Here is a 27491-nt window from a genome sequence, read left to right on the forward strand (position 1 = left end):
CAGTCAGTTCAGTTCGCTGTCCACACTGATTCTGGACCAGTTGAGCTTTCAAGTGGTCTTCGAGGACACCCGCATGTAGAACTTTTTGAAGTAATCTAGCTGTTAGATGACTAGAGATGAGTGACTGTGTGAAGGGCTTCCCAATCTAGGAAACAACACAACAGTGCACCAGGTGAAGCAATGGAAAAATTTTCCTAGCCACATTTGATATCTAATCATTGAGCAAGAACTGTGAGTCCACACTCCCAGTTTGCATATGATTCTTGAATTGGGAGATGCTACCCTGTCAAAGTTAAAGATGAAATATCCAGATTGTGACAGCACTTGGTCTTGGTAGAACTGAATTAGAGACAGATCCTCCCAGTGGTATGCTTAAGCGGGTTCATTCCAGCTTGCAAGAACTGATTGTTTAATTTTGGGGAATTTCACACCACCATCCTGGTTCTGCCATAACTCATTTATATAGCCCATCTACGGTTCCACCACAAAACCGCGCTCGACTAAACCGCATCGCTGACGTCATCAAAAGGGCGACAACAGCACGGAGACAGAAGCACGCTGTAAACCCTAAACCTAAAATTAACCCCTAAACCTAACCCCACTAAACCTAATCCTAAACCTAACCCTTAACCTAACCCTTAACCTAACCCTAAACCTAATCCTAACCCTTAACCTAACCCTAACCCTTAACCTAACCCTAAAGCTAACCCTAAAGCTAACCCTTACCTTAAGTTGAATCAGCTTGCTTTCAAAGCGCTATTTAAAGCGCCCTTCTTTCTCCGTGCTGGCTGTTGTCGCCCTGTTGATGAGGTCAGTGACGCGGTTTAATCGGGCACGGCTTAGTCGAGCGCAGTTTTGATGGGTCACGCCCCTCTACAAGTGTAATCAGAGCTATTTCTGTACCGAATCCCAGCCCAAAAGCCAAATAAATGGGTTTAGATAATCTACTTCCAGGGTTTTTATCAAGAAGGAAATCCTAGAAAGATAAAGAATTGTGACTATCCAACTAGAAAGTGGTTTTGTTCTAAATAACTGTAATTGAAATACAGCTACAGCAAAACAAAACTTACCTCAAAACTATATGGTGAAGATATGGTCTCACGCTTATGACTAAAAAAATGCATATTTTGGGAACCAATCATCATTACTTGATGAAAGATGAGGATGTGAAAATATTTTGTAAGGAAAAACACTATTATGCTGCTATTGTGTAAGTAATCCCTAGAAGATGGGTACATACAACATATGCACATACGCCAGACAGCCCCATATGCTTTCATTACACGGTCCTATTCAAGAATTACATTTTATTAGCATTTTAATATTCTTCTGTTCTGATTATTTTTCACATGACCATTTTAATTACTTTGTTTTTTTTTAAGATAACTAGTGATTAACCAGTAAATTATATCACAACTGTGTATACATCTTTAAATAAATAGATAGGTCCTATCACCATTCTTCCACAAGTTTCCATGGCAATAAATGATGTAATAATATTGGAGTTTAGATTTTTCTGGAAAAAAAAACAACAGAAAGAACTGGGAAATCTTTGAAATGTGTTCAGAAACCATGAGGAAGTAACAAAGTACAATGACACAACAGAACATCATACAGCTGTAATAAATTACCTGTAGCCTTTCAAATCAAGATTTTAAGAAATAGAAGGAAATTCTTCCTAGCCTCAGTGAGTAGAGAAATGTCCATACATGTGCAATCCTCACCCATAAATTGCTGTGAATGTTTCTATTGTTTTGCTGGGCTATTCACCACACTTATCCATTTCTTTACAGTGTTTAGAAAGATGAATTTTATTCTTTCTTCCTGAAGCATTTTTCATTTAAAGGGGGGGGGGGGAATGAAATGATCAGGTAAAAAGATAATTATCTTGTTAGCCTAATTTGCTATGCCTTGCCTTTTTCAGCCATTTCCCAGCTTCAAAGAAAGTTCCCTTTTTGACTTAAGCACTAGAAAATGACTGATTAATCCAAACATTGTGTTGCATTCTTGAAAAATCTGAAAACAGAAATACGGAGACGTTTTTCATTTTATTCTGGCCAGTCATGTATTTCATAGCAGGTTCTATGACAATTTACGACAGTCAATTCACCATAGCCAACTTGCTTCAGCAAACTTGCCACAGGCCAACTCGCTGTGGGGCAGGAGTTACACAAATATCAAAGAAATGTTGTAATAGAATCGCCTCCTGCCACATACCTCCCAACGACCTATAAGATCTCACAGGCTGGGTCTCCTCCGGGTACCATCGACCGGGCAATGCCAGTTGGTGACTACTCGGGGGAGGTCTTTCTCTTGCCCCGGCCCTGTGGAATGACCTACCTGCAGAGATCCGGACCCTTCCCACTCTTTCGGCCTTCCAGAAAGCCATTAAAACCTGGCTGTTCCGACAGGCCTGGGGCTGTTGACCCCAAAATACGGTCCAGCCCCATTTAGAACGGAGTGCATGGTGTGTTGTATTTTAAATCTATCTTTTCTTTCTCTCTATTTTTATTTATTTATTTCTGTACTGTAAGCCGCCCGGAGTCCTACGGGATTAGGCGGCATATAAATGTTATTAAACTTGCAAACTAAAGAAATGAGGAACAAAGTGAAATGTGAATGACAAAAATTAAAATATTTTTAAATTTTATTTTAAATAATTAAATTTAATTGTTAAATTGTCCTATGGCAAGTTGTCCTACAGCATGTTGGCCATGGCGAGTTGGCTGCGGCGAGTTGTCCCATTCCATTCATAGCATGAGTGGTAGTTTGTTTTCCTCATTCCACCCAACATCCTGTCTAAATGGTACTCTGAGAATTTTTAGTAGTACATTTAGCATTTTATTGGCACTGAATTTTTGAAAGGTTTTAGCAAGGTCTTGTCAGGCACCAGAGTGAACACTCTTGTCTAAAATAAAATAATATTCATTCCCAATTGGACATGGTTGTCTAAACATGCCAATTTACTTCATAGATGAGTAATCGTTATATGAATATTTAAGAGCCCAAACTTTTTAGGACTCTCTATATAGAGTTCTAGATAAAAATACAAAGTTAGAAGGTTTTTCCTTTATTCAAATATAACTCCAAGCAATTAATTAATTAAAAGGAAAATCCATATTCTAAAAACAATAGTAGTTTCCTTCCTTAAACTGTTACTTAAATGATAGTCAAATTGCAAATAATTTAAAAACTGGCTACTGTGGTTTAACAAATAAGGGTCAGAATAGATTTAGCCTACTTAACCTATGTAAAGAGATCCACATTCAAACTTGAGATTTGGATCTCCGTATCTATTTCTGAGAAGATCCTGTGGAAACTCCTGCTGTTATCTCTTCAAGAGCAGAAAGAGGGAAATGAGAGCCAGTCTGCAAAATGTAAAATTGCTCAGTTGGTATCCTTATTATTTGCCTAGTTAATATATTTTTTAAAAGTATCCTGTTAATTCCAAAAGAGACAGGTCATCATGGATAAAATCTATTTATGTGATTGCTAAGAGCAACAATGACTTTATGGCATAATCATAATTAGACCGTTTGTGATGATACATTTATATAACTCTTGCTATAGTATAGTTTTTATAAAATCTAATACGAAGTCAGTCTGACATTCACCGTAAAATTGTGTTTGGCCCTTACCCACAAATGGGATAATATTATGTAGAATATATATGTGTGTACAAGTATTAGAACTGAAGGAGTTCTGGCTCTAGAGAAGTCAAATTACTTTTTATTATTGCCAGAATAATTACCAATTGCTTATTGAATATTGTTGACAAAAGAATTGCTACAAAACATTCTGCTCCAAAGGGAAACTACACTATAAAGTATCTGAAATGCGTAATTTCAAACCATTAGGGGTGACATTTTTGCTATAATGAATTATACCCAAACAAAATGACAAGCTTTCTCCTTTATATAAAAGTGCCTTGCTTCTTTCAATTCTGTACTGAAAATATACTCTGCTATTCTAGGAGTGGTGTATTTATTTAGAGAAAATAACACAGAGTTTAGTTTAGGAACAGCAATTCTTCACTATTACTGTATTATAATTTCCCTTTGAACTGTTAATTATGTTGCCTGACTAACCAAGAGAACAAAGGCTGTGCTTTCTCTTAATTTAATACTAAATTAATATATTCCCACATTTTCAAGTCACCTTTATCCATATATACAAGCTGCCACACTTATTATATATTGCACTTTTGCTTTCCCTTTGTCTACTCTTCCTATTGTTCCCTTGATAATTGATAATCAAGAGAAATAATCCCTCCCAGTGTTTTTAGTACACTGATAACTTGCAAAATCATCGTAATTTCTGTTTTTTTTTCTTCCAACTATTAAATGTAATTTTTTTTCTATATTCGTTTATAAAACCTATCCGTGCAGGTCTTTGGTCTGAGTTTAGCACACTCAACCAAGTAAAATTGTAAAATAACTAGTCTCACTTCCACAAGATGTGAGATGCCTTTGGAAAGCAACCTTTGATATTCACATATCACCCTGATAGGGTTCAGACTCATGTTAAGTAACTAAATCCCCTTTATGTAAACAGGGAAGTTAAGCACCAATATTTCCCTTTACTTTCTTTTTTCCAAGATACTTTAGCGCACGGGTGTCAAACACGCGGCGTCACATTGCCACCACGTGACGTTTCATGATGTCTTTTTTTCCCTTCACGGAGCTGAGGTGGGCTTGGCGTGCGCGTGACACCTGCTATTTAGCTCAATAGGAATTATATAGCTAAAACCCTATTCTGACACCCTAACCCAAACCTTCATGGCTATTTGGTTGAGGGAGGGCTGATTTTGCTTTTAAGGGTACATACTTTGCTCTGTTGCATTGTTATATTCCTATACTGTAGATACTGAAATGGGACTTACTGGAATACTGAATTACATACTAGCCCTAGAACCATTGGATGTTATTGTGGTTCTACTGCACCTAAAGGCAAAAAGTTACCTCAGTCAGGATTAGCTGCATGTATGATGACTTTTAAAATCACAACTGTTCTCATATGAATGTTGCTTTATTTGTGCTAGCACCAAAACACGAGACGCCTCGCAGGCATGTTAGGAAGCCAAGCCCTGCAGTTCATGGCTCATCGCTTTCTATGAACGGGATGTCACTGTATTTGCTTTCATTTATTGCCCATTGCTTCACAGCTTGATCCAGAATCTCAAGGGAAAGACGGTGAGCAAAGTCCAGCACTGCAGTGTTTGTTGGAGATGGCATCTCAGAGTTTGCCTGAATAAGGGAAGATTTTTCAAGGTTACATCCACTATCGAATTTGCCGACTTCCCTGCTTCCATCGTCTAGAATAGTGTGCGGGAAGGGGCTTTTGGATTTTATACATCCCATGGTACGACTGCTATTCAATTTAGCTGCACAGTCAGCCTTGATGTATTGTCCTTTAGAAGGGTATGTCGCTTTCTTGCAAGCAGAGATGAGAGTATGCAATTCTCCCAATATCTGTGGGTAAAAAAAAATTAACATTGCAGGGTTTAGAATGTTACTTCTTCCATTTATTTTTGCGTTTGGCACATGTAAAAGCAGATTTCTTAAAAAAGAAAAATTCCAGTAGGAAGGAAATCTTGGGAGTTTCTTTTGATTTCAACCCTAAATGAAACTAGTTGTTTTTCATAAATCTGAGTTCGAGACTCCCAGCTGAGTTAGCAATAGCAATAGCAGTTAGACTTATATACCACTTCATAGGGCTTTCAGCCCTCTCTAAGCGGTTTACAGAGTCAGCCACAGTCTGGGTCCTCATTTCACCCACCTCGGAAGGATGAAAGGCTGAGTCAACCTTGAGCCGGTGAGATTAGAACCGCTGAACTGCAGATAACAGTCAGCTGAAGTGGCCTGCAGTACTGCACCCTAACCACTGCGCCACCTCGGCTCTGAGTTCTTGTCAGCATCTTAACTACCACAATAAATACTCAAAAATCGTACCTCCTTCCTATTTATAACGAACTGGGCTTGAAATAATGACCTTACCAATAGTTTCAACTTACAGTTGGAACTGGTTTTGGATACGCAATATTTAATAATCAAAGAAAGTAGCTACAGCATACTAACACAGCAATCCCTCATTGAAGATTACATTGGAGAAAATTCAGTAACTCAGACTGATTTATTACATTTTCAATGGTAAGATAAAGAACAGGAATCAAGAATATGAGCTTCTATCCATCCATGGATGGATAGACGTAGAATACTTTTTAACGTGGCTATTCTAATAAGTGTTAGGAAAAAAGTAGTAGAAAGTAGAAATTGGGAAAATAATAAGTATACTGAAATATAATAGCATATTATGATTACTATGTATGCACAAATGTTAGAAGTTGAAAAAGTATGATTACGTATATTTAAATGGTAATATCACTATCAGAATTGTATGCAAAATATACTGACCCAGATAACACACTGTCCACTAAACACTTATGGATGTTAAAGAAATAAAAATAAATAAAATTCGTAACTCAGCAAACATCGAGTATTATGTTAAATTAACATTATAGCCATTACTTCCTACTCTTAACTACTTCTTAAGAAAAGTCAATAGGCTGTTGGCAAAGTATTACAGCAGCTACAAAGACAGGAAGAAAAAAAAATGTTATGGATGCATGAAAGTACATTGCAATTCACATTAGCAATTTTTGATTACCACATGCTTCAGTTATAAAACCTCAGGAAAGCAGACCTCTTCTGAAGAACTGCCTCTCAGCCAACTGCTTTGCCTTGTCCCTCCACTCCTCAATTATTTAAAAAGCTTACATTGACCCACGTGATCTTTTTCCAAGTTGGAGCAGAAGATGTGAATTTCCTTGAATACTGGCAGCCTTGCAGCAACAATTCATTGCACTATAGGAGTAGACCTTGAATCTAACAATAGTCTACCCAACACTAGAAAATCGATCGAAAGCAGAATGGTTTGTGCTAAATTGCTCATGAAGACACAACGTTGTTTAAAACACTATGATACTGTGTGGAGCGTATGGAAACCTGTTCTGCATATTTCGAAGTGTTAGCATACAAACAAGTCTTATAAACCCATACTCAGCTGGGCCCTAAGCAGCAATCAATACTGATACTCACTGCAATATTGTTCAGATTCATTAAGATTACTTTATACTATATATAGAAATGTGGTATTATTCTAGCTCATAAAACCCTTATGACCATGTAGCACTTAGACCAATCACAGGTGAAGAGGTGGAAAGCCCCTCCCCCATCATCCAGCTACCACTGATAACATAGATTTTAAACTGAGAAGTGACAGACTGAGTTTTCTGGGTAGCTTTTCTTGTAGGTTCAAAATTAAAATTTGAAAATTAGCTTACCCCTCGTTTATTGAATCTGTGCTTCTTCTAAACAATATTAACAATTTGACCTTGCAACAACTGACTCCTTTTATAGATTAAATAGGCGCAACAAATCAAATTGTGGCCATCTAGGACTTTGTACAACCTATAGATCAGTGTTTTTCAACCTTGGCAACTTGAAGATGTCTGGACTTCAACTCCCAGAATTCCCCAGCCAGGGAGTTGGGAGTTGAAGTCCAGACATCTTCAAGTTGCCAAGGTTGAGAAACACTGCTATAGATCACTCCAAATGGTACAATGTCAACTCAACCTTAAATCTATATAAAGCTATAAGAATTATGTTTCAGTTTAAAGAGAGCAGAATGGAACAGTTTAGCATCTAAGGTACCTTCAGAAACTTGATGAAACTGAAATTATGCAATATATGTTATCAGTTCCAATTTCATTCATTCATTATTATTTCATTCAATTTATATATCCAGCGACCACATGGATTTGATCTTTGCGTGGTATGCAAAGATTAAAACCAACTGAAACAAAAAAAAGTCAGCAGACCAAATAACAAGTGTCTGTTATCAGAGAAATAATTCTAATTACAGAAAACAACATTACAAATTAATCAGTCAACAGAGCTTGCTCAATTTCCTGGCACAAATGCCTGGAGGAATAGCTAGGTCTTTAAATATTACTAATGGCTTTGAACTAGGCTTAATAATATTTTTTTCAAAAATATATTTAACACTGAAGTCAGCTACAAGCCCTCGATCTTTTAAAATATTAGTTAATACTTTCCTCCAACAAGAGATGAGAACTACTTCTTCAGAAGATCTAAAATGATTGTTCCTGGGAGGAGCCTACTGGTGGAGGCAGCAAAAAATCAGCTGCCTCCGAATTCCTGGCTACGTACCTGTTTAGAGGATCTTCCATCTGACGTCTTATCAGGTTTTCTTATCCTTCAGGCAAGAAGGAAAGAAGAAACTGTTTTGCTGGCAAATGCTCTTCGATTTTTGCAGCTTTTGTGCTTGCAAGGAAAGGGGGGCTAGCCCAAGGCAGAACGGCTGTCCGTGCTGGGAACTTCAAACTGCCTTGTGCAGGACAAAGTAGGTCTCTCCCACTCTGCTCAAAGTTTTGTTTGATTTATTCTTATCACGAGCTGAATCCGTTTACTGTGGACAATAATTGCTTATCAACATTTTAGCTTCTTTTCTTTTTCTCCTCCGAAAAATTATTTACTCAGAGGCTTCTAAAATGGCGCCGAGCAGGCTGGTTTCTCCGGTAATAACGAACACTTTTTGCTAAATCCTCACAAGAATTCAAAACAAAAGAGATTGCTTATCATTTGTTTTGGTTTCACAATAGAAGAATTTTACTCCTTCATTAACCTTGCTTATTTGGAAGTTAAATGGTGATGAATCTGCTGAATGGTCTTGTTACAATGTTTACTCACTGAAAGTTTTGCCAAGCCTTAAACTTCAAAATAAAAGCCTCTTTACTTAAAGCTGCATATTCAGGCAATAGAGTTTCATTAACTGCAGGCAGATAAATTTTGAAATGGCCTCAAAACCAAATATTAACTTGAAGTCGTCACCCTCTACTTCCAGGGGCACATCTTCAGTGCCTGGCACAAAGCTGCAGCCTCCGCTTCCTACACCCCCTGCTGGGGATGTGTTAACGAAAGAATTTTTCCTGAGTAATCTAAGCGAGGCTCTTAATGCACAGACAATTAAAATGGAAGATAAGTTTAGAGATAATAGAGAGGTGGTAAAGCAGGAGAGAAAAGAGGAAATAAAAGAAATGAAAGAAGAAATTAAAAGTGAAATAAAAGGACTTAAACAGGAGCTGTATGAGAAATTTGATGCTAAGGTTGATAAAATTAGAGACGACATGCTGAGTCTTGTAACTGTATTAACAGAACATATTTCTGGAGTGGAAGATACTCTAGAGGTTCTTAATGATGCCAATGCTAACTTAACAGTGAAAACAGAGGTGGTGGAACAAAAAGTGGAAAATGCTGAAAAAGAAATTATTATGATACAGTACCGACAAATGGAGTTCGCATTAAGAGTAAGGGGGCTGCGTGAGGAGAAACAGGAGAACCTGAAACAGATCCTATCGGAAGCTTTTGACCGCCTGATGGGAAGACCAGGGACCAATCAAGACTGGCAAATTGACAAAGCTTACCGCGTTAACTCCTGGCTGGCAAAGCAGAAGCAGCTTCCTCGAGACATCGTTATATACTTTACTACAAGAGAGTTTAGAAATATGGTACTGCAAGCATCTTATAACACTAAGCTTCAAATTGGCGGTCAAGACCTGGTTGTTTTGAAAGAGATACCACCTCAAATGTTAAGAGCCAGGAGAGACTACGCTTTTTTGGTCGAAGAACTCAGAAATCGTCAGATACAGTATAGATGGGATGCACCATTTGGCATCATATTTACATTTGATAAGCAAAGGTACCGCCTCAACTCTGTATGGAAAGCCCGAGATTTTTATTATAATATATTGAAGGCCGGACACCCTGCACCATCTGGACCTAGAGAAAGACCACAAGAAGGACAGGATAGACAGCAAACTACACAACCACCAGATAAGATGGAGCATCTCTCTTCTCTAGAAGTGCAAGGTGCTATGGAACCAAGACCAAGCCGCATGACTACTAGACGTATGGAGAAACAAGCTAAGCAACAGCATCAACAATCATCGGCCATCGATCAAGGATCTACAACAACAAATCTGGAAGCAATGGGAGGAGCTAGACCTAAGGTTAAACAGGCCGTGCAGGAAGCTCTAAAAATGCTTCAACCAACCAAAGATGACAACTAAGATTTTAACATGGAATGTCAACGGACTGAACTCTCCACAGAAGAGGAAGAAAATATTTCATTATCTCAAACAGTTTAAGAACGATGTAATTTGTTTGCAAGAAACTCATATCAAGTCAACTGATCAAAAATATTTGATCAACTCAAAACTTGGTCAACATTTTGCAGCTTCTGCTATGGAAAAGAAGAATGGTATAGTTGTATACTTAAGAAAAGATATGAAAGCTGAATTAATAGAAGCAGATCCCTTCGGAAGATATATTGCTTTAGACTTAATCTTAGAAGGGAAAAAGACATTACTTTTGGAAATTTATGCTCCCAATCAACAGCAAGATAGATTCTATAGAAATCTTCATGCTAAATTAGTACAGTGGGACTATAGTTCCTGTATACTATTGGGTGACTGGAATGGAGTGATAGACACTAAGAGAGATAAGAAGATTTCCCGCCTAAATACCAAGATGCGAGCAAAGTTACCCAAATCTTTCTTTGACATTATGGATGATTTTGAATTGAGAGATATTTGGCGAGAAAGAAATGCAGAGGAATGTGACTTCACTTTCTTCTCGGACAGGCATCAATCCCTCTCAAGGATTGATTTTATTCTAACCACTAATGATTTGCTTTCTAGGGTCAAGAAAACAAAGATTGCAGCTAGGATCCTTTCGGACCATAACCCAGTTTGGATGGAGTTGGGAAGGGTAGTGCAGGCAAGAAGGTCTTGGAGATTGAATGAAAACTTATTTAGATATGAAAAGTATATTAATGATTGTAAAAAATTACTATCTGAATATTTTGTTTTGAATATGAATAAGGGTACATCTATGGAATTTGTATGGGACGCAAGCAAAGCGTATATGAGAGGAGTTTTGATGAATATAAATAAAACACATAGAAATAAGCAAGGGTTAAAACGAACAGAACTGGAAGAGGAAATTAAGAGAAAAGAGCTGGAGTTAACAATGAACCCAGACGATACAAAGGTTAAGGAAGCTATTAACATATTAAAATCTCAATTTGACATGTTGATCTCTGACCAGGTGGCTACTAATCTATTATATGCAAAACACAATACTTTTTGTAATGCAAACAAACCTGGGAGATGGTTAGCTTATCAGATTAGGAAAAAAAGGAAAACTCAAAATATATCTAAACTGATTTACAGAGGGAAGGAGGTGTTTCAACAGGAAGAGATTCAAAAGGCTTTCGGGGAATTTTTTACAGAACTGTATAAAGGGGATAAAATTAATGGTTTAGACATAGACAAATATTTAGACAAAGAGAAAATACCTTCAGTTAGAGAAGAACACAGGCAAAAACTGAATCAACCAATAACCTCGGGGGAAATCCTGCAGGTAATTAAGCAATTAAAGTCAGGGAAAGCACCAGGTACAGATGGCTTGACAGCGGTTTACTATAAAAACTTACAGTTAGAAATGGTAGAACCTCTTAGAGAATTATTTAATATGATTCAAACGGAAGGTAAAGTCCCTCCATCTTGGAAGACAGCGTTTATATCTTTGATACCCAAAGAAGATCAAGATACTACTCAACCCAAAAATTATAGACCTATTTCATTACTGAATGTAGATTATAAAATTTTTACTAAAATATTAGCAAATAGGTTAATGTTGGTCACTCAACAATTGATACATACGGACCAAACAGGTTTTATACAAGGGAGACAGATGAAAAGTAATGTTAGATTAATTATTAATGCATTAGAATATTTGGGAAAGAACAACCAGATCCCTGCTGCGTTTATATTTTTGGATGCTGAGAAGGCCTTTGATCGAGTTAACTGGCAATTTCTGTTGAAGATATTGCAAAAAATGCAGATAGGAGATAATTTTTTACAGTCAATTAAAGCAATATACCAACAGCAAACAGCACAAATCATAGTCAATGGAAGTTTAACAGACTCTTTTCAAATTGGAAAAGGTACAAGACAGGGCTGTCCTTTGTCCCCATTATTGTTTATTATAACTTTGGAAGTATTGTTGAATAAAATACGGGGCTTGGATGGTTTAAAAGGGATCAAGATTAGGCAGCAAGAATATAGAGTCCGCGCTTTTGCGGATGATTTGGTCATAATATTGGAACAACCGCAGGAATCCAGTATGGTTTTAATGAATATGATTAATCAATATGGTCAAGTGTCGGGCTTTAAAATAAACTTAGGAAAAACCAAAATATTAGCTATAAATATGAATATTAAACAAAAGGAAGAATTAGGATTGATGCTAGGATGTGAGGTAGTTAAAAAAGTCAAATATCTTGGAGTTAACATTTTAACTTCAAATGGGAAATTATATAAGCATAATTATGAACCACTTTGGCATAGCATACAGACAGAGATGAAAAAATGGGAGAAATTGCACTTATCTTTGCTGGGTAGGATAGCGGCAGTGAAAATGAACATTTTACCAAAATTTTTATTTCTCTTCCAAATGTTACCTATACTTAAAAAAGATGCGAACCTTTTAGAATGGCAGAAGGGTATCAATAAATTTGTGTGGGCAGGAAAGAAGCCGAGGGTAAAGATGAAAATAATGCAAGATGTACGTGAGAGAGGAGGATTGAAGCTACCTAATTTAAAACTATATTATGATGCAGTGGCATTATCTGTAATTAGTGATTGGATTCACTTAACCAATGATAGAATATTGAACATTGAGGGACACGATCTGGTATTTGGGTGGCATGCTTACCTGTTATTCAACAAAAAATTGGATAAGAACTTTAAAAGTCATATTTTAAGAAATGCTTTATTGCGGGTCTGGAAGAAATACCAATATAAATTAAATGACAAGTTACCCATGTGGGCAATTCCTAGACACACAATTGAAAATATGAATACAGCACAAAAACAGGACAGAATTACCTACAGACAGCTTCTTACCTCGGAAAGGGGGGTATTACAATTAAAATCTTTAGAGGTATTAAAAGAGGAGAAGGTAGTTCAAACATGGTTCCAGTATGGGCAATTACAGGCTAGGTGGAAAATAGATCAAAAAATTGGTTTTATTCAAGTTGAGGATAACCTGTTTAAACAAATAAGAGATCAAAGCTTAATGCATATAAAGAGGATATATAATGTATTAATACAGATGGATTCGGAAACAGAATTAGTTAAAGATTGTATGATAAAATGGGCTCAAAATATTGAGGAACCAATAATGTTGGATACATGGGAAAGAATCTGGGTAAGAAATGTGAAATTTACACAAGCTCAAAATCTGAGAGAAAATTTTTACAAGATGTTCTATAGATGGCATTTAGATCCTAAAAAGTTGGCTTCTATGTATCCGAATGTACAGCCTAAATGTTGGAGGTGTGGTTCTCTCGACGCTACATATTATCATATATGGTGGACCTGCCAAAAGGTTAAGGCATTTTGGATAAAAATATGGTGGGTCATGCAAAATGTTTTTAAAAGAAGGATAAAGTTTAGTCCTCAGTTATTTTTACTAGGTATATGTACTGACTTTACAGTGGTAGAGACCAATTTGACTCTGCACCTGATAACTGCAGCAAGACTGTTGGTGGCGCAATATTGGAAGAAGGAAGACTTGCCTACAATCCAAGAATGGACATTGAAAGTAACAAACTTAGCTGAAATGGCTAAAATATCGGCATATCTCAAAGATCATTCAAATGAGAGATATAAACGAGACTGGAAAAAATGGATTGACTATATACAAAATAAATACGGGACTAAGAAATTCCAGTTAGCCTATGCTTAAGATCAGAAATGATTTAAACTGTTAAAAGTCAGTTCAGTAAGAAGAAGCTAAGGTCAATCTAGAATGTTATTAATTTCTTTATTTCTTTTTTCTCAATAGATTTTAGACTGTGTTAGTTAAAAATCCATACCGTGTACGGGTTCTGGGAAGTCGGGGGGGGGAAGGAGGAGGGGGGGGTGGGGGGGTGGAGGGAGGGAGGGGTACACACAACAAAAAAAAATTGTACTTCAATGTCTTAATGATTGACAAATGATGACATATTTGTGTTTTTTTTAAAGAAAAATAAAAAAGTTCTGTTCTGAAAAAAAAGAAGATCTAAAATGATCCATTACAACCTTCTCCGCCTAGTGCCTCTCAAATTCATTGAGTCCAAATCTAAGAATTTGCACCTAGGGAAAGGCTAGTGACGAGGCTAGCTAACATTAAACCAATATGTAATTATTAGCTTTGATTATTGCGTATGTCTCTAAACATTATCATTGGATGCTCACTTAATGTTCTAGGCCAGTGATGGCTAACCTTTTTGTCCTTGTGTGCTGAAAGCGTGCATGCACGCACAATAGCATACATACACATGTCCCTACCCTTAATGTACTGCCTAGCACATAGCTTTTATCTGTAACTGCAAGAGTTGATATTTGGACATCTGTCAACTGACTCATTTATGACAGCTGCAATGTCCCGAAGTCATGTGATCACTTTTTTTTAATCTCCTGACAAGGAAAATCAATGGGGTAGCCAGATTTACTTTGCAACTTATTATTAACTTGAAAACTGCAGATTCACTTAACAATGGTTGCAAGAAAGGTTGTAAAATGGGGCCAAACCTACTTATCAACTATCTCACTTAGCAACAGAAATTTTGGGCTCAATTGGTCATAAGTTGAGGACTACATATATTGGTATAATCTGTTTAAAATAAAAGTAAGGATTGGTCAGGATATAATTCATACCTAAAAGTGTAAACTTTTTGTGGCATTTATTAATTCTGATCCTGCATTTGTTACTTAGAGTACTATACCCACCAATGTTATATAATAGAAAAGTTAAACCAATTGACTATACATCTCAAAGCATTGTTTATTTTGAAGAGACTTAAGACTATCTTTTGGTCCTGAGAAATGATTATGCTAAGCAAACCTTTTTTGATTTCTTAATAGATCATTATCTCGGCTAGCTTTACTCAGACACATAGAATTTGGTATATGAGCCAAGAAAAATGAATTTAATCAAGCAATCCTCATCACAGAGAAGATCATTCTGAAATTACTGATATATGAAACTTCTAAGGAAATGATGGGTTGGATAAAAAATGACATAATTTTCATACGGGGGGGGGGTGTTGCTCTCAGAGACATTCTTTATCAATTATGGAGGATTTCATCAAGTCCCGAATTGTTGCTACAGTTCACTGAAGAGGAAATGCTTTAAGAACAGGAGATTAATTAGCACTGAAGTACACAATATGTGCATTAATGCAAGCATCCTCTGCTGTCAATTATATAATACTTGGATGTATTTCAATGTATGTCTTTGACAATTAAAAAGAAAGTTACATCTGTAGGAAGATCGTACAGCATCAAAATCTGAAAGTGCTAAAAAATATTACATTCCTAGGTGATCTGAGAAATTACTTCTATTTTCCCATGGGGGAAACTGTACGACAGTTGGTGTCAATCAAATGCATTCCTATGGCCGATCAGGGTAGACTATTGAGTCTCATGATCTCCCATTAAGGATCCAAAGAGGGAAAGGAAATACATTAAGTAAATAAATCAAGATGAAATATCTGCACCTTCTAAATGATGTTGGATTTCCAATTCCCATTTAGTCAACCTAGTTAGCAATCAAGCTCCCAAGAAGATGGGAACTAGAACTTTAAAACCTTTAAAGAAGTTTTATTCTTTTCCTATATTTGCATCGAAGACAAGGAAAAGGCATAGCGGTATTTCATTTAGGGAGAAGGGCAATAGATGCTACAAATGCAACTATAATTAAAACATTTTTTTCTTTCAAAATCAGAATGCTATACAGCTTTATCGGCAGCCTACCTACTTTATACCCAGTATACTCTATTCCAAAAGCTTTACTATTTGGAGTTTCTCTAAAATTTTACTCAATAAATACACATTCAGAATTCTCTAATTAACAGTGTAATTTTTTTGGTGCAGTCATGTTCTCTCTCTAGAGAAAATACACACACACATACACATCTTAGATACTGTATATACTCGAGTATAAGCCTAGTTTTTCAGCCCACTTTTTGGGCTGAAAAAAGCCGCCTCGGCTTATACTCGAGTCAGTGAAAAATTTGCCCGAAATGGAGGAGAAAAAGGGGCGGGGCCATGCCGCTGGGTGACACTCGTGAATGGCCCAGTGCCCCTGTGAGTTTCCCCTCCCTCTGTGTCAGTTTGCCGCGCAGCGCGCACCGCACCATCCCCCCTCCTCACGTTCTAATGTAATGCAGGGCTGTCTTACGATTCCCCTTCCTCCCCCTCCTGCCGCTCTGCAACGATGTCCCACCTCCTCCTTGTTATGGCAAGCAGCCACATAGCGATGTCCCACCTCCTCTGGTACAGTGATCCAATGATAGGAATCACTGTGCCGTGTGTCATAGGAGGCGGGACATCGCTCCCGCGGCTGCACGGGACATCATCATCACAGCGGGACATCAGCATCATGAGGTGAGTGAAGTATTTCATTGAATACACCGCTAGTTTACTGTTTTTCTTTGAAATAAATATTCAAAAACATTATTGGTATCTATTTTTATTTTTGAAATTTACCGATAGCTGCTGCATTTCCCACCCTAGGCTTATACTCGAGTCAATAACTTTTCCAGTTTTTTGTGGTAAAATTAGGTGCCTCGGCTTATATTCGGGTCGGCCTATACTCGAGTATATACGGTAACTATTTTCATTCAGTGTAACTCGCTAAAATCTTTTAATGATTTTCACAGTCATTTTGAGGAGCCAATGCATTATAATGGCTAACTCTTTATCTTTCTAAAATACCTGCTATCCAACATGAGTTGCAATGCTGGCTACGGAAGCTAATGTACAACTTCTAAACAAAGTTTGATACAAATGAAAGTTTTTCCTATGCCACAGGAAAAATATTATTGAGCCATGAGGGTACATGGCATAGATAACAGTCACTGCAAATAGTTTGACGTGTCTACATTTCTCTAAATCATTTTGATTGATTTTGGTTATGAGAGAAATTATTTAATCATTACATACACAGTAAAAACATGCATTATGCCTATGACATGGTAGTTTTCAGCGCTTTTAGAGTTGGCAGGGGAATAGTAAATGATAATCAATGTAATGATGTCAGAGTTCATTTTTATTGTTATGAAAAAAACATTATTAATAGGCAGGGCTTTTTTATTTATTTAGCATGTGGCAGTTCATTCATTGACTAGCAATATATATTAACATTTACCTAGATTGGTAAATAGGTAGGGTGAAATAGAACTACAGAAACCATATGCCTTATTACTGACATTAATTTATGAACACTGAATGTTTAATTAGCTCAACAGGTCAAATAAAATAGTATACTATATTTTCTTAATACTTCCAAACATATATTTCTAATTTTAATTGGAATATCCAATTTAACACATTACAATTTTCGGTTGATATGGTATTTGTAATCTGTCTTCCACATAATTTGCAAATGCATAACCAGCTTCTTTTCCTCTCCCTACCATCCCAACATCAATCTTGTTATTTTATGCATCTAATGAAGTGAACTGCAGTTCCTGAAAGTATAATCCTTTAAATAAAAATTGGTTAGTAAGAAAAGGTGTTACCAGACACTTGATTTTTTTTTGTCTCAGCAAATAAGGCTCTCCCCCTACAATATCTCAAATGATGAACTGTTTCTTATATCCCAGTTTTAAAAGAAATATGTCTTTGCAATTAATCATTAAAAAAACTTTCAAAACTAGAAGCCTATTTTATTATTCATTTGTACCAATGTTCTATTATTCTGCATTGTAAAACCATTAAAAGCAATTCCTCTTCTTTTACAAGTGTATTATTATATAAAGCTATTTAAAAACCCATTGATATTCTTAATGTTTACATTTCTAGTTAATTTTAAACCATAGTTAATAGGGGAAACTAGATAATATAAACTAAGGTTGGTTTAAACTCTACAATAATTAATGAGATTTTTAATTTTGTATCCTGGAAACAAAATGGAAAGTTACAGAACAACCCATGAACTGAAGAATCTTTAAACTTTCTTTTCTTACATGCAAAGTGAACAGAGGAGCATGTAAAATAAAGTCTCCTTCAAATAAAGCTCATTTTTGATGACTTCATGGATATGTCCACACAATTGTATTGACAACAGAACAGAAGTCACTTGCTATTCCCTTTTTTCAGAATATTTTTCTAACTTTAGAGACTAGTTTCGAGTTCTGGAATTTCATGGTGGTACCTTCAAATAATAACCAGATCTAATCCTGTTTGCTTTTCAAGTCAGTTAAGGTCAATTACTGGTTGCCAACTAGTTGGGTCATGATTACACTAAGGGCTTCTAAGACTCTTGAGAAAACCTGGGGATAGAAACTTCATGTTAGTCTTCTTTCTTCTCTCAACAGCCAATCTCAGTACAAACTTTTACTCTACTATTTTACCGGGCTAATGGATTAGAGTATGTAGAAAATCCATAACAACTTTACATTATATTCTAAACACACAATACTGTATTTAAATCTTTACCATCTTAAATGAAACCTATGAAGCCACATGGTCATTTACAACATTCAACCACACTTTAGATTAGGATCTTTCATTGTATGATCTCAGAACAACTGGCGTCATTCCCAACCCCAACTTCTGTCCATTACAATCCATGAATTAAGCCAGTGTACGAAACACAAAACTTAATTGTCAGATATTTAGAAAGTGAAAGTAAAGTGAAGACAACTGATATGAAAAAGAAGCCATACTCAAAATGTCTAAATCTCCATGCACGCTAGTGGAATATAGGCTAATATCTAGCTGAATTTGCTCAATATTTTGAGCAAAGCTGCACCATACCCTGTACATTATACACAAAAACTATGTGATTAGAATTCAGAATGGTAATAAAACACCCGGAAAAGCTGAATACCTAAACATTGTGCTCAAACTATGTTATGTATCCAGTAAAGATTTTACGTATTGCTCAAGCCTAATTGGCTTGCTAGATCTGTAACTTTCCTTTCATTATGATTTATAATGAAAGTATAATGAAACTATGAAACAAAACTTTGCATATGCAAGCATATTCTGTCTTAATGACAAAAGCAGATGTGCCAGATTCTCCACTGAAACAGTCACCACAATGATCTCTATAAGGGTTTATGAAGGCCACTTACCAATTAGTATCTTGTTTTGAATATATTTTTCCTAATGATCCACAGAATATGAGGCGCAACAGGTTTAGATTCCTGTGTAGCAAGAGAGAATTTGTTCTTGTTAAATAATAGTTTCAAATGAATTACAATTCCTCTCACCTCTTTGCCCCCAACTGGATTCCTACAATCCAAGCTGATGCAAGTTTGCAGGAATAAATCACACCAATTTCAGTGGAATTTACATTATGGTAAGCATGTTTCAGACTACTAGCCTCAATTTAGCAAGAATTCTCAACTGAAAAATATGTGTGCAATGAGGTGGAGCACTATTAGAGCGTAATAGTAAATCCAGTTAAAATCTGAGTGAATAGTAGACCCAGTTAAAATCGGAGTGCTCCTGAATGTTTTAACAATTCCAAAGAGCACAGAAATGGGAAATTCTACACACACACCTTAGAGCGTGTAGTACTGAGATGAATGTGCTTGAGGAAGCATTCATAAGGCTTTCCTTTTACTAGCTTTTCATGTGACAAACTACTTTAGATTCTGCTTGTTTTAAGAGCTACAGTGACACAACTAGATACGGTAACTGCTTTTTAAAGTATGTCCAACCTTTGAAGATTTATATTCAAACACTGCACAGTCTTTGAAATGCATTCCTTTTTGCAATGCAACCTTGGGTCAAGATACTTCTGTATTTCTATTGTAAGGGTAAAGAACAAAGGTCTTCAGAATAACTGACATTATTTATTGATGTTTTAGACACATGAAGAATGAAATATAATTCCAGTATAATGTAAAATAACCCAAAGTTTTCTATAGTCAAACTTACCCAGCATACTAAAAATTATATTTCAAACATTATGCAATATAAATTGTTTATAGAATAAAATGACAGTATTGGAAGGGACCTTGGAAGTCTTCTAGACCAACCCAGGGGTGGGTTGCTGCCGGCATTACTGCCGGTTCGTAACCTGCGCGGATGCACATGCACTGTTCAATGCAAATGGTCCTGCGCGCATGTGCAGAACAATTTACCGTGAACTGAGCATGAGCAGTCACTAAAATTCAAAATGGCAGCACCCAAGTGGCAGTGAGGGAATTGGTTTGGGGCCGTGTCAGGCCTGGGTCATTGTTAGTTCTGCGCCCCAGGCCTGAATTCCACTACAAGTTTGGCCGAACTGGGCCAAACTGGCAGCAACCCACCTCTGGTCCAACCCCCTGCTCAGGCAGGAAACTCTATACCATTTCAGACAATGTAAGTTATTATGTAAGTCATGTATATGAGCATATATTTCAGACATCTTTAGAATTAATTCCTAATCTGAGTGGGACTAACATCAATGTAGACGTGACACAATGAGGCTAAAGTATTGAAAGGTATGCACCAATTATCTTTAAAAAAATCCTATTGAGATGACAAATATAATGGCTTATAGACTTGCAACTTAACAGGACACATTTTATTGACAAAAATAATTTTTTACTGTCCCCATGATACTGCCTTTGTTTCATCACCAGCCACACAATTATTAAGTTACATAATGTTGAATCACTATAAAAGTATTTTCCCATTATTTCAACGTTGTCCAAAGTCAGAATCAAGATATGTAAATGTATTTATATGTGTGTGTATATAGATATGATTGTTGATATGAAGGTTTCATCTATTACAGTGTTTCTCAACCTTGTCAACTTGAAGATGTCTGGACTTCAACTCCCAGAATTCCCCAGCCAGCGAATGCCAGGGAATTCCCAGGGAATTCTGGGAGTTGAAGTCCAGACATCTTCAAGTTGACAAGGTTGAGAAACACTGATCTATTACCTTGGAGGAAAAGTCAAATTATCAATAGAAAAGTTGATCAGAGGTTTGGTTTTGGAGTGTTGTGTGGTGTTGGAACATCTCTAGTCTGGTTACTAGCTAGCATCCATTTCAGTCCTTTCTTTTCCAGCTTTTGCTCTTTCCATCAACAATGCTTCCCCGAAGTTTTCTTCACACCCATCATTCCTGTCTCACCACCGTATTTCCTATTTTTAACCTCAGCTTCCTTCCAGGCTTCCAACAAGCTTCTCAGCATGTATTATTTTCAGTCATTGATCTCTGTAATAACCATGAACAGAAATAGTTGCCCAGCAGCTGATCAGTCTTAATTCACTGCTTCAATTCTGCAGAAACTCGCTAGCTTCAAAATCATGGGATGGTGGTCTGTCACTTTCCATTCTGGAGATATTTCTAACTCTAACCCAAACCCCTAAGCATTTTCTCCCAAATGTTTCCTTCTTTGACATTATTTTAACTTGGAAAATGTCCAAATATTACAGTATGTGGAAGAGAAAGTAAGCTACCCTTGAGAGGTCCACAGTGATTTCAGAAGTGTGGCCTAGTGTTTCATGTGATAATGCCTGTTAAATGGAGATCCCCCCTCCACACACGGTTTGTGATATAGTGATAGAAAATATCAGCAAAACTAGGAGAGAAATTGACTGCTTTGTCTGTAAAGAGCGGCACAATATCTTCTCTCGAGATATCTTCGAGACCGTCTTCTGCCGCATACCTCCTTAAGACCGATAAGATCGCACAGGATAGGCCTTCTCCAGATGCCATCAGCTGGACAATGCCGGCTGGCGACGCCTCGGAGTAGGGACTTCTCTGTTGCTGCTCCGGCCCTATGGAATGAGCTACCCCCAGAGATCTGGACCCTACCCACTCTCATGGCCTTCCGAAAAGCTATTAAGACCTGGCTCTTCCGGCAGGCCTGGGGCTGTTGACCTCTGGATTCAGGTCCAGCTCTGCTTAGATTGGGTGCATGTTGTGTCTTTTTAAATTTGTCGTGTTTTATCTGTTTTTAATTTCTTTTAATTTCTGTTGCTGTAAGCCGCCCGGAGTCCTCCGGGATTGGGCGGCCTATAAATTTAATAAACAGTAAATAGGCACACTTGAAACACAAGACAACATTGAAGTGTGAGTTCACACAGATGCAAAATAGGCAGGAAGGGGGAGTAGCAATTTAGAAAGTGTATTTCATGCTGGGTATTGTTTTATTTATACTCATACTTGATCAGTTAGCACTTTTAACTCAATAGTGGGGAAAGGACCTTAAAGCCATTCCTTAAATGCAGTACAGAAATGCAATTGCATGCAAAAAGCCAAAGCAAATCTTAATATTACTAAAAGTCTATTTCTTTCTGACAGTTATTGTGTCACAGAATGTAACAGCACTCCTGCATTTCCACTTTTACTGATAGGGCAAAGTTTAATAAGAGTGGCCTTGGGCTGCCTAGCATAAATGTTCCCTTATTGGCACAAGATGATTCCATTGTTTTTTTCCTTCAGTGCGATGTATTTAAAGTATCCCACTGGTTGCTCAAATTCTACTATAATTCATCCAATTACCAGAGCTCATTATTTGCTGAATACAAACTCAATGCTAGGCTCACTGTTGGATCGGGTAAAGGAAAGGCACACTCAGGCTTAGGCAGCAACAGCTCTTTATTAACTCCGAGACAACTATGTACAATCCAGCCAAGGTTCAGTCTGACAGCAGCCCTTTTATAGGGAGCTGTCAGACCCTTCGACCAATCAGGTTGAATCTCTGTTCCCGCCGGAACAGAGGACCTTGGTGTAAACCATTGTAACTGATTCTGGTATCTAACACCCCTCCCCTCTTAGATGGGATCAACCGACTTGTGACATAGTCACGCAGGTAGGCGGGCTTTCTGGTGGCTCGCCCAGACCTGCGCAGTTCAGTTGGTGGGAGTTCTTCAGTCAGGTCGGACTGACCTGTTGGCTCTGCAGCTTCGCCAGGTGGAAGCTCCTGGAACTTTTCCCAGGCCGCGGCTGGGCATGTCTGATTCCCTGCGCTGCTAAGTAGGTCTCAAACTGCATGGCCATAAATTGGGGCCCGTTGTCAGAGACCAAGACATCGGGCAGGCCGTGAGTGGATAAAAGTCTCCATAGTGCCTTGATGACCACTTCTGCCGGGGTAGAAGTCATGAGGACTACTACTAGCCATTTCGAGTAGGCGTCCACAACTACCATGAAAGTCTGGCCGTGAACTGGGCCAGCAGTCTATGTGCACCCTAGAACATGGTGCTTGAGGTCACGCCCACACTTTAGCGGGCACCTCTGGGGGAGCTGGTCTGGACTCTTGGCATGGTAGCCACCTATTCTTCTATCTCCCTGTCCATGTTAGGCCACCACACGTAACTCCTGGCCAAAGACTTCATCCTGACCATTCCAGGATGCCCTACATGCAAAGCCTCTAATACTGCAATGCGCAGTTTGGGTGGAACAACGACCTGGTCCCCCCACAGTAAACAACCATCTATTACAGACAGTTCATCACTTTTCCAGTAAACATTTTAAATTCAGACCTGACAGACCCCTTGGGCTACCCCCACCACACCCCGTTCAAAACTTCTTTGAGAGTGGAGTCTCTTTTCTTCAACTTTATTTCATTTTGCCAATCAATTGAATATATGCCTATCCTTTTATACTCTATACCGTCTGATGAATACAGTAATCACTAACAGTTGCTTGCATTTTGAGTAGAAATGCTTGCATCAGTTTATGAACTCGAATTTGGACCAACTTTTCTTTCTGCAGACAAGTTTGTCTCTAATCTATGCAACCTACATGTTTAAACTGTATTGTTGTTGTGTAATAATTTTAGTAACTACTATATCCTAAAGTATCTAGATTGAAGCAATAGATAACGCAATTAAATAAACACATAATGGCTAACCCATTAATAGGCCAACTCATCAAATCCACTTTTATTGTAAAGCCACTTATAAGACAATAGTATTGATGTATCGATGAAATCAGCAGGAGTCGAGAATAACTCAAAAGAAAATGTTACCTTTCAAGCTATGATCATATGAATTCTATAAAATTTTGTAGTATATAACGAAGCACTTTTTTATGTCCTGAATTTCCTGCCATCTTTCTTTTGACTCTACAGGTGTTCTTCTTCACAAAGAAAATGTTCAATTTGAGAGCCTGCTTTGAAGGCTGAATTTAGTAACAATTGTTTTGTCAGCTGTTGACCAGAAATGATTTCAAACATGTCAATATCACAGATCTGCATAGAGCATGGATGGGCAATTAATTTTCCCAAAGGGAAAATTATGAGAAACTGGGATTGTTGTGGAGGGCTGCCACTATCACCCACCGCCCCCGTCTCATCCCCTGCCACCACCCTAACCCACCCACCCCCCCCGGGGGCCAACAGGGACGGCTGAAGGGCCAGATGAGGCCTTGCAGACCATAACATGCCTAGGTCTGGCATAGAGGCATTACTGTCAGTTTCATTTTTCATCACTCTCATAATTCCTAAAATATAATTTGCTGTTTTCCTAGCAACCATACAATGACCATTTTCAGAAGCCCAAGATTTTGTTGATGACTGATATAAACAAGAATCAAGATAGCCGCTAACAAGGTTATATAAAAAGATCCAACTCTTTGGTGCTATTGAGTGATCATTGTTTTTTTAAAATGGTTATTGCTATTGAGTTATTAAAATCAAGATTTGTTTTCACTATGCAAATATTTAAAATATTGCTTTAATCTTAGCAATTTAAATAGGTAAAGTTTTCCTCAGATTGCAAAATATTCCTTGTAATTCTATGAATGTAAATTACATTAAGAAATAAACTGATTAACAAGCATGATCATAACACATTAGATAGGCATACCATTTGGCTTTCAGTACATGGTGCAAGTCAAAATTGTCACTGGCTATGAAATGGACGATTTCTTAGTTTTCTTAGCAAAGTTTTCAGAACTGTTTTGCCATTGCTGCCTTCCTAGGGCTGAGATGACGACTGGCCTAAGGTCACTAATATGTTTTTACGCCTAAGGCAGGACTGGAACTCATAGTCTCTCAGTATCTAGCCTAGTGTTTCTCAACCTTGGCCACTTGAAGATGTCTGGACTTCAACTCCCAGAATTCCCCAGCCAGCATTCGCTGGCTGGAGAATTCTGGGAATTGAAGTCCAGACATCTTCAAGTGACCAAGGTTAAGAAACACTGATCTAGCCACTATATCTTTAATTACTATCCATGCTGGCTCTTTTCACTATAACTTATGAATTTATTATAAACATAGCAATAGAATATATCATTTACTTATGAAAAGGGAAGGGGAGCCCTAGTTTGTTATCTTTTGAACTATTTCTAAGTCAGTCTTATAAGAAGTTACTTGTAAAGTTACTTGTAAAACCAATGCCTACACCTAGATTGAGCAAGGAGCAAAGTCATATTTTTTTAAAATACTATTCACAGGCCTGCCTTTTAGCCATGTTTACCTTGCAGTTTAGCCCTTATCTTGTAAATTACAGGCAGGAAGATGGTGGAAATCCTCTCGAGGTAGATAAAAGCCAGTTTAAATCAATGTAAACCAAGCAAGCTTTTCCCCTCTACACTACTGTGTAGTTGCCTCCAAGATGGATGTAAACAAGCAAGTGCTAACCTTTTGCACCACGCCGCATTTGTTGGTGTACGGATTTTTTTTATTTTTAATTTTGCAAATTCTATCCTCTAATAAACTACATCGCAGTCGAGGTAGGGTGGGTGGGGGAACGGCAAATAAGTCTTGAGCTATCACATCACTGCCCCCAGAGCAGAGGTCTGCGAGTTGCACGACTCCCACGGTCAAGATCTAAGCCTAAGGGGACCAAGGGGCGCGCAAACACAGGCTTTTACGAATGAGGGTTCTTACACCTAGTAGGGAAGGGAAGGAACTCGGTGCCAGCGGTTCCTCTTCAGCAAGTACACAGCGACACCACTCATCCAGCCCTGCTCTCCACCCCTGCTGACGACTCTCTCCCAAGCCCACCTTTTGGCAACGGACGGGTTGCAAATCGCTTCAGCCCCCACTTACCCGCCCCGCCTTAGTTTTGTCGGCTTCAGAGAAGCTAACCGGAGTAAGTAGGTGGCTGTGCCTTTCCAACTACTTAGCGGGGAAGGCGGGAGAACGAGGTGGAATAGATATGAAGCGCTGACTATGGGTGGAGCTGGGGCCACGCCGGGAAAGCAAACAGTTTTCCAGCCACTTTGATCGTGATGGGAGACAGCTGGGCAGAAAAACAAAACGCGAGCCGTCTTCCGACCAAGCCACAAATCGCTCTTCCCCCCCTTGTGGCCCAGGAACGTCACGCCGTTTGTTTTGGGGGCAGCGCCCAACTTCCCCTTTCTCTCCGGTTTCACTCAGGTTGCACACAGAGCAATTGCCGCCTTGGGCTGCCACGACGCAGCCTTCCCCTCTCGGCTTTGCCAAGACATTAAAGGGCCCCAGGCAGCCGCCCCTCCCGTAGCGACTAACGAATAATAATAATAATCTTAAAAAGGACAAATTGTCTTTCTGCCTGGGCTACTCACTCTTCTCGAGGCTGTTGCTGCGGCTCCAACGCCCGCTCGCTTGGCAACATAAAAGGGACGCATCTTTCACAGAACCGAGCGGGCCCAAAATCGGGATGACTTAAAAACGTCTGAATCCACTGACCAGGAAATTGAGGCTGCTGGTTGTTGATCCAAAATCCCAACCAATTCACCCGATCCTCCATGCGCTTAACCTGCACAATTAACCATTCAGTCAATCTGCAAATCCAGCCGCCCGTATTAATTCTGCAGCGACACCCGGAGGAGAAGAGAGCCTTACTAGCTTTATTTTTTTTTAAAGATTTTCCAATTTTGACAGATTGATAAAAGAAACGCAAATAAAATTGCAGGTGGGTTATCGGTCACTTCTTCGAAATGTTGCGTTTTTGGAAATCTCCTCCCGTGCCTGTGGGATTCAAAGAGTGGGGCAGCTTTTTCTCTGTAGTTTGCTACGAAATTTCAGGGTTCGAATGTGTCGGGTTTAATTTTGAACACATCTGTTAGCTTGGGAACCTGATTTCTATTTACGTTGAAAGAGTTAGGTAGAGCTCCAAATTAAGCAGATTTTCTCAGAAAATATGGCATGTTTCTGGGTTTTAAGGGGGGAAAACACCCCAAAGCTTTCTGCCTGAAAGATTAACTTTTCATCTTCCCAACCTTTTCTAAGAGGATTTATCTAAATATAAAGAACGACAAGCATAGATTTAGGCTGCTGTGTTATGGCACCGCAAAATGCAAGGTACTATTAGAGATGCAAAATGTTTTGTAAGCCTCAAAGCAAAGAAATATTAGATGACTGTAGCAAGACAAAAGAAAACCATATAAGGTCTTAAATAGAACAACTGATATGCAA

At 38.1% G+C, this 27491-nt stretch overlaps 1 protein-coding gene across 4 annotated transcripts; it reads right to left on the reverse strand.

Moving 5' to 3' along the window:
• Positions 1 to 2962: 2962 nt before the first annotated feature.
• Positions 2963 to 26851, reverse strand: C1H2orf88 (chromosome 1 C2orf88 homolog). Of its 4 annotated transcripts, none has more exons than XR_004255997.1 (3): positions 26639 to 26717; positions 19276 to 19347; positions 5385 to 5471 (listed from the first exon to the last, which is right to left on the reverse strand). XR_004255997.1 is itself a non-coding variant. In XM_032224638.1 (2 exons), the coding sequence occupies exons 1-2, from the start codon at positions 26699 to 26701 to the stop codon at positions 5094 to 5096; spliced, it is 441 nt and encodes a 146-aa protein (XP_032080529.1). In that variant the 5' UTR covers positions 26702 to 26851; the 3' UTR covers positions 2963 to 5093. The 4 variants fall into 4 exon arrangements, 1 of the variants encoding a protein (XP_032080529.1); XR_004255996.1 differs by lacking the exon at positions 26639 to 26717 and adding an exon at positions 26142 to 26469; XM_032224638.1 differs by lacking the exon at positions 19276 to 19347 and having other exon boundaries at positions 2963 to 5471; positions 26639 to 26851.
• Between the last annotated feature and the right edge of the window lie 640 nt (positions 26852 to 27491).

This window comes from Thamnophis elegans, chromosome 1, assembly GCF_009769535.1.
Source record: "Thamnophis elegans isolate rThaEle1 chromosome 1, rThaEle1.pri, whole genome shotgun sequence".
Lineage (NCBI taxonomy): Eukaryota > Metazoa > Chordata > Lepidosauria > Squamata > Colubridae > Thamnophis > Thamnophis elegans.

What these genes read in the sequence shown, in the direction of transcription:
- C1H2orf88 (XM_032224638.1), bottom strand. Translation starts at nt 26,701, where the DNA reads ATGCGTCCCTTTTATGTTGCCAAGCGAGCGGGCGTTGGAGCCGCAGCA. An exon ending in CAGCAACAGCCTCGAGAAGA is followed by an intron (nt 5,472 to 26,638) that starts GTGAGTAGCCCA and finishes TTTTACCCACAG; the next exon opens with ATATTGGGAGAATTGCATAC.